General features: G+C 41.3%; 1 protein-coding gene across 14 annotated transcripts in view; it reads left to right on the forward strand.

Moving 5' to 3' along the window:
* Positions 1–14,601, forward strand: part of LOC122549761 (serine/threonine-protein kinase 31-like) — a 105,386-nt gene that overhangs the window by 59,446 nt on the left and 31,339 nt on the right. For all 14 annotated transcript variants that reach the window (XM_043689740.1, XM_043689742.1, XM_043689738.1 and 11 more), the window contains 4 exons: positions 1,329–1,508; positions 10,614–10,730; positions 12,310–12,429; positions 12,918–13,049. In XM_043689740.1, the coding sequence (XP_043545675.1) occupies positions 1,329–1,508; positions 10,614–10,730; positions 12,310–12,429; positions 12,918–13,049 (549 nt within the window). The remainder of the gene's footprint in view (positions 1–1,328; positions 1,509–10,613; positions 10,731–12,309; positions 12,430–12,917; positions 13,050–14,601) is intronic.

Below are 14,601 nucleotides of genomic sequence, written 5' to 3' on the forward strand. Positions count from 1 at the left end.
CACCAGGTTATAGTCCAAAGTAAGAGTGCCCTGGACAGGACTCTGTAGGATGTTGCCCTCACCTTCCCACTGACTTTGACTCTGATATGGAAGGCACTCTGGTCCTGTAGCAGCTGCCTTGTCTTGTGAAGGCTGCCAGTGTTGCAGGTCATGTGATCAGCATATTCCTCCTCTGAAGCAAGATGACGTTCAGTGGCCATGAATTGGCAATTGTATCAAACAGAAAAGGAACTGAGATGAAGTCCTGCTTGCACTGTCCTGGAATTAGGGATGAGGGCAAACGAAAGAATGCTGGTATATATTAAGCCAATTCAGATAAGCCAAATATTCCAGGCTTCCTACACATGCAGTGACCATTTTGGGGGGGAAGACTCCAACAAATAAAAGAAATCTGGTACAAGCCCTTCAAGTGTCCTGAATATAGTTTTAATTGTGTGAATTTACATTAGATTAGATTCCCTACAGCGTAGGGACAGGCCCTTCGGCCCAACAAGTCCACACTGATCCTCCGAAGAGTAACCCACTCAGACCCATTTCCATCTGACTAGCGTACCTAACCTATGGGCAATTTAGAATGGCCAATTCACCTGACCTGCACATCTTTGGACTGTGGGAAGAAACTGAAGCACCCAGGGGAAACCCACGCAGACACTGGGAGAATGTGCAAACTCCACACAGACAGTCGCCCGAGGCTGGAATCGAACCTGGGACCCTGGTGCTGTGAGGCAGCAGTGCTAACCACCGTGCCGCCCCAAATGAGTTATTCTGTTTAACTCTGTACAGATTCCCAATAGTATGCTTCCTATCAAAGCAAACTTTGCTCTCTGTTGTCACCAATTTTAAGAATTGTGAAATTGTGATCAAAATATACAACATAAAACAACATACAGTGTATGCTGGGTAGATAGTCAGCTCTACGAAAGAAACATTAAATGTTTGAGTGAAATGATATTGTATATTTTACCCAAAAGTTTTAATTATTTTCTCTCCAAAATGTTTACCAAACATGTGAACTTTATATATAGTATCAAATTCATTTTTAGAACAGTGCGAGTTAGATTTATCCATGTCACTTGACTCGAAAATTGAGTAACATGTAAAAGCAAAGCTGATCTAATATCTGCCATTTGACGTGATTGCTGAAAGATCAAATTACCTCAGAGTCTAAAATTCCATTTTGAGTTCATTCTCAGATTTGAAATAAATAAAAACGGTTTTTTCAGATGCTTATTGTCAGAAACTTCATGTATGCTGATCTCTCTTGCAAATCAAAATAAAGCTGCATGTTCAAAATCATAATGTCATAATTTACGTGCATACTTCTTTAGTCTTTAGCTTCTTCACTGGATGCTGCTTATGGCCCTTATGAAGTGGAGCACAACTCGAATGAAATGTTTGATCAGTTTTTTGAGTGGAGAGATAATAAACTACAGGAGTTCAACAATATTAAGCAGAGAACAGACAGTTCACTCCAACTGTTGTCTGAGTGGTTCAGTAAAACTATGAAGGTAAATCTCTGGTTAACCTTTTTTGTATCTTTATAATCATGCTAAAGTTAAAGTACAACCTTGTAAGTAATGCAATTCTGCGGGAACTACGATGGATTGTACTGGAGATTGTCAGAATGAATCTGGAGCTCTGCATGTTTTATTTTCAGTTTCAACCAGACTTTGGAAAGGATAATTGGCTTTGGAGGGATAGCAGTGTAGATTTAGCACGATAATACCTGGACTCCAGGGGTTAATATTATAGGGAGAGATTACACAATTATAATTATGTTCCCTGAGATTTAAACTGAAGGGGTGATTTTATTGATGTTTTCAGGATTTTAAAGGGAATACATAAGTAGGTGAAAGCAATTCTGTTGAGATTAGCACTAGAGACATAGTTTAAAGTTTAGAGAATTTGATGAAGTTAGGAAACATCTATACAGGGTAGTGAAGTTTGGGTCTCTACTCTGAAAATAATCACTGATGCAAGATTGGTTGTTAATTTTGAGTCTGTTTAACAAAAGTATTAAGGGATATGGTAGAAGGCAGTGTCGAGTTAGATCATGGATCCACCATGATTTCATTAAATGATACGTTTTGCATGAGCAAAATGGCCTACCCTTGTCCCAATGTTGTGATTGTGGGTGGATGTTTATGCCAAGTTTACTTTGCAGAGAGGAAGAGAAGTTCAATTACTGTATCCGTCAAATCTATTGAGACATTGATGGAATCCTTGGAATAAGATTCCATCCTCCACTTGACTGGAAAAGCATATAGTTTGGAAATTTCATATATGAGGAGGAAGACATCATTGTCTTTTTGGAGAACATTCTAAAGCAAGAATTCATGTAGCTGAGATGTTAATCTCTCTATTGGTGGAGTCTGAATAGAACTTTTTTTTTCTCAAGGCTGATTTAATTTTAAATTCTATTTGCATACTATTGAGCACTCCCTTCTGTTTGTGGTACTGCAGCAACCTCCCCACGTCAGGAGGAAATTGATGACTTGCGTTTACAACTAGGCAAGATTTTTCTGTCAGCTTGTGATTTTTCAACCAGTTGAGTCTGTATTTCTCGTCACTTTCCACAAGAGCTCGTGCATGAAATGAATCATTGATTGATTGATTTAAGCTGCATGTGATAGGACCTCCAGCAGGTTTGGAAGTGATGGAGGGCTATGAGCAAGGGAGCTGAACAGTTCTGCACTAAATTACAACAGAGAGGAATTTGCTGGTCAAAGACTGACTTTGTTGTTGAGAGGGCTGTTGGGAAGGGAGAGGTATCAGAAAAGGAATTCTTTCCCAATGTATTCCATAAAGTCATTCCTTGTATATGATGTAAATATCTTTCATTTCCCTTCCAGTTTTAATGACCTGATGCCAGTTGAATAAGTTATCCTTTGTTTAATTACCTTTGAGCCATTTTTGTGTACAAATCTGATGTCTCATTTCTGGCATCGTCAGTAGGATTCTATAGTACAGACATCAAGTCATGGTAGACCAGCTTGAAAGGCACCTGGCCAAAATGGAGCGGATAGTGGTAGAGTTGAAACAGGCCATTGACAGAGTCTGATGCTACTCTGAAGTCATTTGGGATTAAAGTTTTGGCAGATGGAGTCAGGTCTTAAGCCCAGGAAGAGATTTCCCATGTGCTTTCCCTTAAAACTGTAGAGGAAGGAGATGGTACACTAGGTTGGAAAAGCTATCTCTTGATGAGTAAGAAGCTGAACAGATTTTGAAGATGATGAGCAACATCTTGATGATCTGGCAATTGAAGACCAGGTTTAGGGTGTATAGGTGATTATAGTATCCAGGGCCTCGGTGGAAGTACGGAGGTGCTTTATGGATTGAGCATCTGTACAAAAATGTCTATTGGGAAATACTGGGAAGAGGTACAGTTTAGTTGTACAAAGCAATCCAAAGCAGATCTTTGAGGCACTGACAAAGGTCTTTGCGAACAGCAGTAACCTGACACAGTTACAGCAGGGGTTTTATGCTGGAATCAATCTGAAGGGGAGGATCTGATTTTTGTGTCCCTGGAGCTAATGAAGCTTTCGATTATGTCTTCCTCCTGGTCCCTTCTTTTCGATTCACTCCAGGCAGGGTGCTGAAGGACTACCAAGCAGAAGCAATAAGGGATGGGAACGACTCAATAGACTTGAGGTAGCTTAAACGTGACAATCCTCAATTGCCTTTCTTTGAAACATGGGATCACATTTATCAAGATAATGTGGAAAGATTGGACTCCAGACCAGGAAAGAAGCTACCATCTAGTGACTATTGGCATAGATTGTCATATAGGGCTCAGGCTGATGAGACAGGTTGCATATATTGCTACATAGCCAACGCAGACCAGTGCTTGCTGCCCTGTCTCCATTGTAAGCCTCATGTCTGTTCCGGGCTGGAAAGGATGCTCCAAAGATGTATTGGCATTGTGACCAGGTGGGACACATTAAACAAAACTGCCCTCAACAGCCACTGCCCTCAGGCACAGATACCTCTATCTAGTGCAATGGCCATGCCTTCTTACCAAGAGCCAGGCCAGTGGGGTGGTGGGGGTAAGACCAGAATGAGCAACTTGGAAAACCAGGATAGTGACTGCTCTGAGCAGCATATGCCAAGGTTAGCAGACCAAGCACAGAAGTCTTTGACCTTGCTGCATGTGCCAAAGGTATTTCAAGCTACATGGAGCCTTTGAACTGTTTGAGTAGCAGGGAATTGGACTGTTTTGTTTTGTATTACCTACCCGCTCCATCACTGTTCTTGAAAGCTCTTGCTAGCTGCCTTCAGCTGATCAATGTCAAGTTTTACAGAACATTGTGTGACATGTAGCAGAGCTCCCACTTCTTATAACTCTAAGAGCCACCATCATCCATGTGGGTGGAGCAGGCAGCGACAAAAGTGTTTACTTCAACTAAGAATACCAGTGGGTATCCTTAAAACTGCCGCTGTAATTGAGAGTGGACTGACTGGAGTAGATGTCATGAACCCCATTTCAAAGATGAACATTGTTGAGTTGGAGGAGACCCAGAGGAGGCAGCTTCTTTCTATTTTCTCCAAGTATGGTGCAACTTTTCAGTAAAGGTGGTGATGACATTGGGTGAAGTGACATGGCAAACCACAGAAATATGACCTAAAGCTGACTGTCCAGTCAAGGTTTCATACCAGTGGATCTCACCACATCACTGGTAGGAAGACTGAGACATGGAGGGAGATGTCCAGCCCATGTGTGCTTCATGTAGTTATTGTGAGGAAGAATGATGTAAATCTGAAGACTTCTATTGATTTATGGGCATCCAGTGCTAAAACTTATGATGCTTACCCTCCACTTAGGATTGAAGAAGCATTGGGACCTCTGAACGGTAGAAATTATTTCTGTAGTCTTTATTTTGGTCGATGGTTATAACCAACTGCCCATCACTGAATGAGATATTGAAGGACAGTAATCTGAACGGGCATGGGAGAGGGACTTCACGCATACACAAAAACGTTGTTTGGGCTCTGTTAGCCCCTGCCACTTTCCTTCAGGTGATGGATAAAGCTTTTGGTGACATTTATTTCCAGTTCCTCCTGATGTATCTTGCCAATACATTTGTCTTCGGTGTGACCATTTAAGGAGGGCCTTGCAAGAATAGGCACTGCTTGAGCTAATGTCTCACAGTTTAACTTGATGCTGTTCACATCTAATTGAATGACCGGCCAATCTCTATGGATGAGAAGTAGGCAATTCAGCCCAATGTTGCATTCAAATGAAACCCCCTCAAATTCACTTTTCCAGCCTTGTCTTACACAGTCCTCCTCAGATATGCTGCAATTTCACTTATTCCTCTTTTTTGTTTATGCACTCCTCTCGATCCAATCTTTACGGTTACTACTATTGCACATCGTTGCCTTATTGCCCTCCTTAGACCTGTGCCAGTCGCCCTCTTACCAATTAAGTTTTGTTGACTGTCTTTTATGTGGTGCTTTGTCAAATGCTTTCTTAAAATCCACTTAGAAAGCATCCATTGTTTCCCTTCATCAACCTTCTCTGTAATTTCATCAAAAAATTCAATTAGGTTAGTCAAGCGTGATCTGCTGTTTACAATTCAATACTGACTCCTTAATTAACTCAAACCTCTCCAAATTTCTGTTGATTTTTTTTGTTTACTCCTAAATGTAATTTTTTGAAACCACCTCTGTTGTTAAACTGACCGGTCTTTAGTTAGGAATGTCTTTGTACCCTTTTAGAAATAAGGGAGTCCCATTTGCCACTCTATCATCTCGAAGCTGCCCCACATCTACAGAAGTTGGCATCCATCAGCTGGATGATTCTACGGATGCCATTATCAGATCCCTGGATGGTGCTGGACATGAGGAAATTCAGAACTGTTTGTTGTGTTGATAGTCACCTGGCCCTCATGGGAAGAGATCTCTTGCCAAGAATCTAAAACTGGGCATGTATGCCTGAACCCTGACTGATGCTGGTGTTCAGTGATGTCCTTAAAGCCCCAGCTTAGGGTCAACAGGCGGGGCTATCACTGCCTGTGTGCTGGAACGCTGGTGATCCCCTCTGTCATGTGGTATGGCGTGTGGTTGGGCAGAAGACAACTACTGTTCCTGCTGATCTTACTCAGCAGAGGTCAAAGTATAGAACACAAAAAACTTTCCCTTGCTTAAAGTCTGTGGGCGTCTTGACTGCGGGGCATAATCCTGATGCTTTGGTCCCTGGAAATGGGAGTACATATCCAGTTATGAGTACAGCTCACAAATTGATGGACTTTCTGGTTGCTCTTTCCTGGAGCCAACCAATTAATTGCTGCCTCAGATATTACTGACCAGTTAGAGAAAGAATGATGTCTGTAATGCTGAAATCATGGCTTCTATTTGAGGCGACACTCATTGCTATCACTGCACAGTATGAATCACCCAATACGAGGTAAGATAAAGGACAGTGCATGGACAGTGGGGGATGGTTGGCCTCAGTTTTGTAGACACGTTCCTACAGATTACACCAGATGCAGTCAGGCCATAGAGGCATGTGATCTTTCTGAAAGGAGGATGCTAGCCATCCTCACTGAACAGCCAGGGTCTCTTCAAGGGTCAGTGTGGCCTTGATGGACCAAATGGCTTGCTCCCACACTAGGGATTCAATGATTTCTGTGTAGGGTTGCAGAGGATGTAAATAGTTGCAATGTGCTGTAGAGGAAAAGGATGATGTCTTGATTCCTAAGTGGTTTACAACTCCCATATCCTTGTACATTGCCCCTTTCTTCCCATTTCCTTCTTGAAACTTCTCCTCCACAAATTATACTAACATTCACCTATAAACTGCTTTCCTCTCACTATCCCACCCACAGTCAACCCCCCACTTACCAACCACCTCCTCTTTCCCCCGCCCCCCCACCCCGTTCCCTGCCATCCTGTTGAATATTTCGCTTCCATCCTCAACAATTGCATAATTCCTCTCCGCTTTATCTTTGGAAAAATGGAGAACTGGCAACTTCAGGAATATGCAGAGATTTCTGGGTGAGTGAGCGCAATAACCAATGTTATAGGAAGATGCCCTGGCGATAAGGGCAGTAGGACATGCCGTCGCTGAAGGAGCGATGGGGGTGGCATTGGGACTCAGTGAAAGCTTTAATTATCATGCTACCACTTAGCATTTGAAGTCAAGAGTGTGGTGCTGGAAAAGCACAGCAGGTCAGGCAGCGTCCAAGGAACAGGAGAATTGATGTTTCGGGCATAAGCCCTTTATTAGGATTCCTGATGCAGGGCTTATGCCCGAAACGTAGATTCTTCTGCTCCTCGGACGCTGTCTGACCTGCTGTGCTTTTCCAGCACCACACTCTTTACTGATCTCCAGCATCTGCAGTCCTCACTTTCTCCTACCACCTAGCATTGAACTGTTATTTGTGTTGAATTGATATTGTCTGACTATTAATTGCCAGGTGTTGTGGAGCATGGAGGGGAGTGCAGATACTATATGGGTACGAGTGCAGGAAATCTGCAAACAGCTATCTCTGTTCTAAGAGGCAGTGTGCACCCTTATCCAGAAAATGGAGAGGTCATCACAGTGATGAGTACCATCATAGTTTAGGCTTCTGTGCACTTGACCATTTTCATTCAAGGTGTGGCCACCACATGGAAAGTCAAATGTCATAGACAACAGGCCAACAGATAGATGTTAGCCCAGACAATAACCTTTTAACTCTAGCTGCAAATCATTGATCAAAATATTGTCTCAATGGCTAAATGTGATGCTCAAATACAGCCAAATTTTCTTTATTAGGAAGGACGTGGTTATAGTTCGGAGAGGGGGAATGATCATGTGGGCTCTTCTCATGAGGCCTCCAGGTCATGGCCCTTGTCCTTGGTTCTTCTGACAGAGCTGTCCCCAGAAATGCCTGAGTGACCATCCCTATACAAACTATTGCTTGTAAATCCTGCGGCTGTGCAGCATAACGTCCCTGCTGTGACACTGAAAGACCACGCGCTACCACCTCACTGGTCCAGCTAGTGAATGTGTGGACCCCCACTGCTTTGCAGTCTTGTGGGTGGTAGGGTGACTTGCCACTCAGAAGTATCCAAGGCACTTGGAATAATAAGCAACATGTTGCTTTCCAGACTCACCATTCACTTCAGAGAGCTCAAATGGATGCTATCAACACAGGCCTCTGACTGTGGCTGATCTTTTGGTACACTTTAATTGCTGATATCAGATATAGTCAAAAGTCACACGACACCAGGTTATAGTCCTACAGGTTTATTTAAAATCATGACCATGAAATCATGGTCTTTCAGTGTCACAGCAGGGACGGTATGCTGCTCAGCCACAGGATTTACAAGCAGTAGTTTGTACAGGGATGGTCACTCAGGCATTTCTGGGGACAGCTCTGTCAGACTTCATCTGACCAAGGAGCAGTGCTCCGAAAGCTTGTGATTTCAAATAAACCTATAGGGCTATAACGTGGTGTCATGTGACTTCAGATTTTGTCCACCCCAGTCCAACACCAGCACCTCGATATCCTAGATATCAGATATGTTTCACATTTCAATTGCTTTCTGTGGACTTGCTTCTCCAACCTGCTGAGTTGCAGAGTCAACATATGATCTGGGAGTTGTGAACGAAGAATTGCAGCCTTCAAATTGATGTTAGTTGCCTTTTTATAAGACCATAACAAATAGCAACGGGGTAGACCATTCGCCCCCTCCACCAATGTTTCAATTGCCTCGGTTGGTTTCTTGCCAAAGAATAGAGAGTGTTCGCTGCATTTGCTCTATGCAAATCCAATTGCGTCCCCTAGACTGGAAGTATTCCCTTTGCAGACTTACGTAGAGGTATTATGGGGGAGGCTATTCAGCCCATCATACCTGCACCGATTCTTCAAATTAGTGTCACTACTTCGTATCAATCTCCTACTTTTTCCCCATACCGTTTCACATTATTTTTATTCCATGTGATCATCCAAAGCACCTTTTTAATGCCTCAATTAAACCTACACCAATCCCATTTCCAGGCAATGCAGTGCATTCCAACTCTTAAGTACTCACCAAGTGAATAAGAGTGTTTTTCATATCACCCTTCTTTTGCAAATAACTTAATGCCTTCTCGTGTTTGTTCCATTTACAAGCAGGAACTGTTGGTCCTTATCTAATGTATTTACCCATGATTTTGAAAACCTTTTACCAGATTTCTGTTAGCTGCCTTCTCTCCAAGGAGAGCAGTCTCAACTTCTTTAGTCTACCCTCATCATTGGAGTTTCTCATCCCTGGAATAATTCTTGTAAATCACTAATCCACTCCCTCCAAAGCATTCACATCCTTTTACTCTAGCACCCAGACTGTACACAGCACTCTAGCTGATGTCGACTAACAAGCGCCTTTTATAAGTTCACTATGACCTCTTTATTCTTGTACTAATGCCCCTTTTAGTAAATCTGAGGATAGTCTATGTTTTACCTTCCCGCTGACCATTGCTCTGTTTCCTATCACATAGCTAATTATATATTCACATTGCCGCTAATTCTTTTATACCATGACCTATAAGCCAAGGCTGTTGTGTGTCACTGGATCAAGCGCCTTCTGGAGATCTTTGTATATCACTATCAACAACATTGCTGTTATTGACCCTTTCTGTAACTTCTACAAAAAGGCTCCAATGAGTAATTCAACACCATTTTTCCTTTCGAAATCCGTGTTGATATTTTCTAATGAATTCAGCTTTTTCCTTAAGATGACTAACTTTATCCTGAATAATTATCTCCAGATATTAAACTGACCAGTATGTAATTGCTGGGCTTATCCTTGCAGCCTTTCTTGAACAAGACCATAATACTTACCAATGTTCCCCTTCTTTTGATCACTTCTCCAAATTTTTCTTTCTTACATATGAGTAATTTTATTTTTGTCATTTTTGTTGTCTTTCTCAATTTTTCTCAACAATATTTTTCATCATGAGTTTTTCAAATAGGTATATTTTAAACAAAAATGGTTTCTCCATTAAATATGCATGCATTTGATTAGATTACTTTGTGTGGAAACAGGCCCTTCGGCCCAACAAGTCCACACTGACCCTCCGAAGAGCAAACCACCCAGACCCATTCCCCTACATTTACCCCTTCACCCAACACTACGGGCAATTTAGCATGGCCAATTCACCTAACCTGCACATTTTTGGACTGTGGGAGGAAACCGGAGCACCCGGAGGAAACACACAGACACTGGGAGAATGTGCAAACTCCACATAGACAGTTGCCTGGGGCGGGAATTGAATCCGGGTCTTTGGCGCTGATTTATCAGAATTGTGTATAAATTCGGTAGTGTCTCCATCTGGGAATAGTTTGTGCATGTGAAATGGAAATACTTTACAACAAGAAATACGGCATACTGTTTACTAAAACAAGTGAGATAGGTGCAGTATATTTTGTTTGATTTCTAAATTCCAGATATTAGAATTGTAGAAAATAGCATGATTCCTGACTCATCTCTGCTGTTGTCTAGAAATTGTACAAATTATTTGTACCTAATTTGGATCGTTATGTGATATGCTCTTTGGATGCTTTTTCACTGATGAATTATTTCAGAACTGCTTATTGCATCAATGTGTGCTCAAGCATCCAGGTGATTATTTTTTTCTGTTCTAGTTTTTTGACCTGAACTCTAGTGCTTCATTGACCTCCACGGAGGTAATCAATGATGTTGATGCTGTACTGGATCAAGCTGAACAAGATGTTTGCAAAGAACTTGAAATTTCCACGACTGTAAGTTTTCATCCAGTGTTGTGGTTTAAAGCAACTTTGTAACATAAATATGAAAATTAAATTACTGTGTTTGTGGCTGATGCCAGCAGTAGCTAAAACACCATGTCATGCACTAAATCAAATCTATTTATGACTTTAATTACGTATACGTACATATTTTAAAATCTGAGAACCTTTAAACTGAATCGGAAGTAATGCTGCCACTCAATATAGCATTTGTGGATAATATATGAAAAAGAATTAATTAACTAATATGAATCATGCAGTTACATGGTGCAAATCAATGACACACCCCAGTAATTACTGAATAAACATCTGCAATTGTAACGCTTTTAAAATGCTGTTCCGAATACAGGCTGCAATTCAAGATGATGATTATGAACCATTTGCATGTGCACAGCTTCATGCGACTCTGTGGTGAATTTTCACTATTGATGAATACCAACTCTAGTACCATTTCTTTCAAATCACAGAATCTCTACAGTGTAGGAACAGGCCATTTGGCCCATCGGGTCCATACCAACCTTTCGAAGAGCATCTCACTCAGACCCATCCCTGTCCTTGCAACCCTGCATTTCCTATGGTTAATCCACCTGACCTACACATCTCTGGACACCATATGGGTAATCTAGCTTGGCCAATCCACCTAACCTGCATGCCTTTGGACTGTGGGAGGAAGCAAGAGCACCTGGCGGGTATCCATGCAGACACTGGGAGAATGTCTCTGTCTGTCTGGAGTTTACACAATCGCCTCAGTGGAATTGAGCCCAAAACTCCCTGGTGCTTTGAAGCAGCAATGCCAACCACTGACCCATCATCCTGCCCATGTTACAAACTGTCGGTAACTGAGGATGTAAATTGTCTGCAGGACAGCAGCAGCACACTGGTGATGCAAAATGTACAGTTATAATATCAAACCAAGTATGAGTGATAAAAAGCAGACAAGTGAATTAAACAAAAGAAGCAATATAGTATATTCCAAAATGATAAAAGCTGCATTAATGTACTGTATTGGCAAGACAATCTGGACATCATATTAACACTAAACGGAAATCCATGAAAATATTCGTGTTGCAAAGCACGGTTTTAGAAGACTTGCAATCATTGATGTTCATTCTGCATGGTTCAAGAACGTGGCTCATCACCACCCTCTTGAGGCAATTGGAGCTGGGCAATAAATGCTGGCCCCTGCCAGAAACACTTCCACCCCAGGAAAAAGTATTATTATTACTGAATTGATGATGTTTTGTCCTGTGCTATCTGCACACATTGAGACCTGAAAGTTCCCAATCTCTCTCTCATTGGGGCGCATGTGACCATTTGGCAAGGAGGTTTATTTGCAAATATTTTGGGCTGAATGTAGAATTTCAGAAGTGAAAGAACTCCCTTGTTAACTACAATCCAATTCCTCCTTTAGCACACTACTTAATTTTTTTTTGTAATAATCTACTAGTTAATACCTGCATTCAGGAAGTAGAAATTTTGATTTTGTTCTTCTTGGTGGAGGTAAAGGTTTTCATTTGGTGGTTGTTGTTGTTGTATAATAATTTTATAAAGTGAAACTTTATTTCCCTCGAAGCAAAAAGATGATGCTGACATAAAGATAATCTGTAGTGCATTCAACAAAGCAATGCAGATGATCATCAAGGAGCAAGACCTTCTTTTGGTTATACAAAACAAGTATGAAGCCAGCATTCAGGTACTTTTATTGTATGTTCAAAACTTGTTTTTTATAAGTCTGAAACTGCCACTAAAACAATCTGGCAATATATCCATCAAAACATAACTTTTTCCTTTTTAAAAATGTCCTTTTTCTTCCCACTTCTCAGTACATAGAAGTTACACTTGGAATGCTTTGTGTTCGTTAATATGGAGACCTTGGAAAATATGAAGAAAGTAGTAATGTGTTCTTCCTATTACTATTGGTGCAAACTCAGCAAACAATAGTTTGATTTTGTATATTTCTGTTTTTGAGTATATTGTGTAAGGTGATCTGCACTGATGTGCTAATTGTGGGTTCATCTTGCCATCTGATCAGTCTGATTTAAATTCACTGGAGCCATATGTTAATTGTATTGGTAGTCTTATTTTCCTATTTAACAATCCTGATTCATGTTTGATATATGTTTAGAAATAGAGTTCCTTGTTCTTTTTTTAAACTTTGTTTTAATCCTCCGTCCTTTGTAGTTTAAGGAACAAGTTGGACAGTGGCTTAATAGTTATCCCAGTGTTGAAGATCTATTGTCAATCAAAAGATCTGTGAAGAATCTTAAAGCTCAATTGAGATGGAAACTTGTTGAAAAGAACAATTTAGAAGACGTATGTATGAATTAAATAGTGGATCTACTGTATGTTTATGTTTGTTACACTTTATAAGGATCACCTGCAAAATTTTATGTTCTTTCATTTTGTTTATAAATTTTAAAAGCTGCTAAAAGAATCACAGTTTTGTTACAGCACAGAGGAAGGCTGTTTGGCCTATTTGTGTCTGCACTGGCTTTTTGAGCATTATGATTCAATGCTATTTCACTGACTCTTCCCCATAACCCTGACTATTCAAATAATTAACCAATGCCCTCAATTGAACCTACTTACAGATAATGTGGTCCAAACCCTAACTACTAAAGTATTTGAAAAATACTTTCTCTCATTGCGTTTGCCTTTTTTGCAAATTACCTGATATCTGTGCCCTATTATTCTCAATCCTTTTATGAGAATGAAAGGTGTCTCCCATGTACTCTGTTCAGTGCCCAAATGATTTTGAAAACTTATAGCAAATCTAATAACGAATGCTGCCTGGTCTTCACCTGAGTGCCAATACACAAAAAAAAATCTTATGTATAACACCTTTCACGATCAACGGATGTTCCAAAGAGCATTAGACTGTTTGCTTACGCCATGATTGTTTGGCAGCAGTACATCAGTTGAGGCCCAGGTTAGTGCTATGGGGCCATGAGTTCAAATCTCAAAGCATTGGCTGACTGTATTTAAATTCTATTCATAAATCTGGAATTGACAACTAGTCTCGGCGATATGAAGAATAACAAATAAACAAAGCCATCAACCCCTCATACTGTAGAAGATGCAAAAATGCTTTCAAATGAAATCAGGTGCCGTAACAATTGCATGTTGATGAATTTCAGCTTCTAGTTGATTTCAAGGTTATGAAATTACACCTTTGTGTTACTGGCTAAATTGCAAATGATCCCTTTGTGAATTGCACAGTAAAATTGATCTTGTTTTATGAAACCTGACATCCTCCAACGTACGGTGAAGGATTCCACAGGAAACCCATTGGTATAAGTTGATTATTTTGGACAGCTGGACTTGGATAAATTTCAGAGAGGTAAATGCCCCTCGACCATGACCCCACCCCCCATCACCAAACCATCATCTCCCAGACCATACAGAACCTCATCACCTCAGGAGGTCTCCCACCCGCAGCTTCCAACCTCATAGTCCGGGAACCCCGCACTGCCCAGTTCTACCTCCTTCCCAAGATCCACAAGCCTGACCACCCTGGCCGACATTGTCTCAGCCTGCTCCTGCCCCACTGAACTCATCTCTACCTACTCAACACTGTCCTATCCCCCCTAGTCCAGGAACTCTCCACATACGTTCGAGACACCACCCACGCCCTCCACCTCCTCCAAGACTTCAGTTTCCCCGGCCCCCACGCCTCATCTTCACCAAGGATATCCAATCCCTCTACACTTCCATCCGCCATGACCAGGGCCTCCAAGCCCTCCGTTTTTTCCTCTCCAGACGTCCCCAACAGTACCCTTCCACCGAAACACTCATTCGTTTGGCCGAACTGGTCCTCACCCTTAACAATTTCTACTTTGAATCCTCCCACTTCCTCCAGACCAAA

The sequence above is a fragment of the Chiloscyllium plagiosum genome, chromosome 5, assembly GCF_004010195.1.
Source record: "Chiloscyllium plagiosum isolate BGI_BamShark_2017 chromosome 5, ASM401019v2, whole genome shotgun sequence".
Taxonomy (NCBI): domain Eukaryota; kingdom Metazoa; phylum Chordata; class Chondrichthyes; order Orectolobiformes; family Hemiscylliidae; genus Chiloscyllium; species Chiloscyllium plagiosum.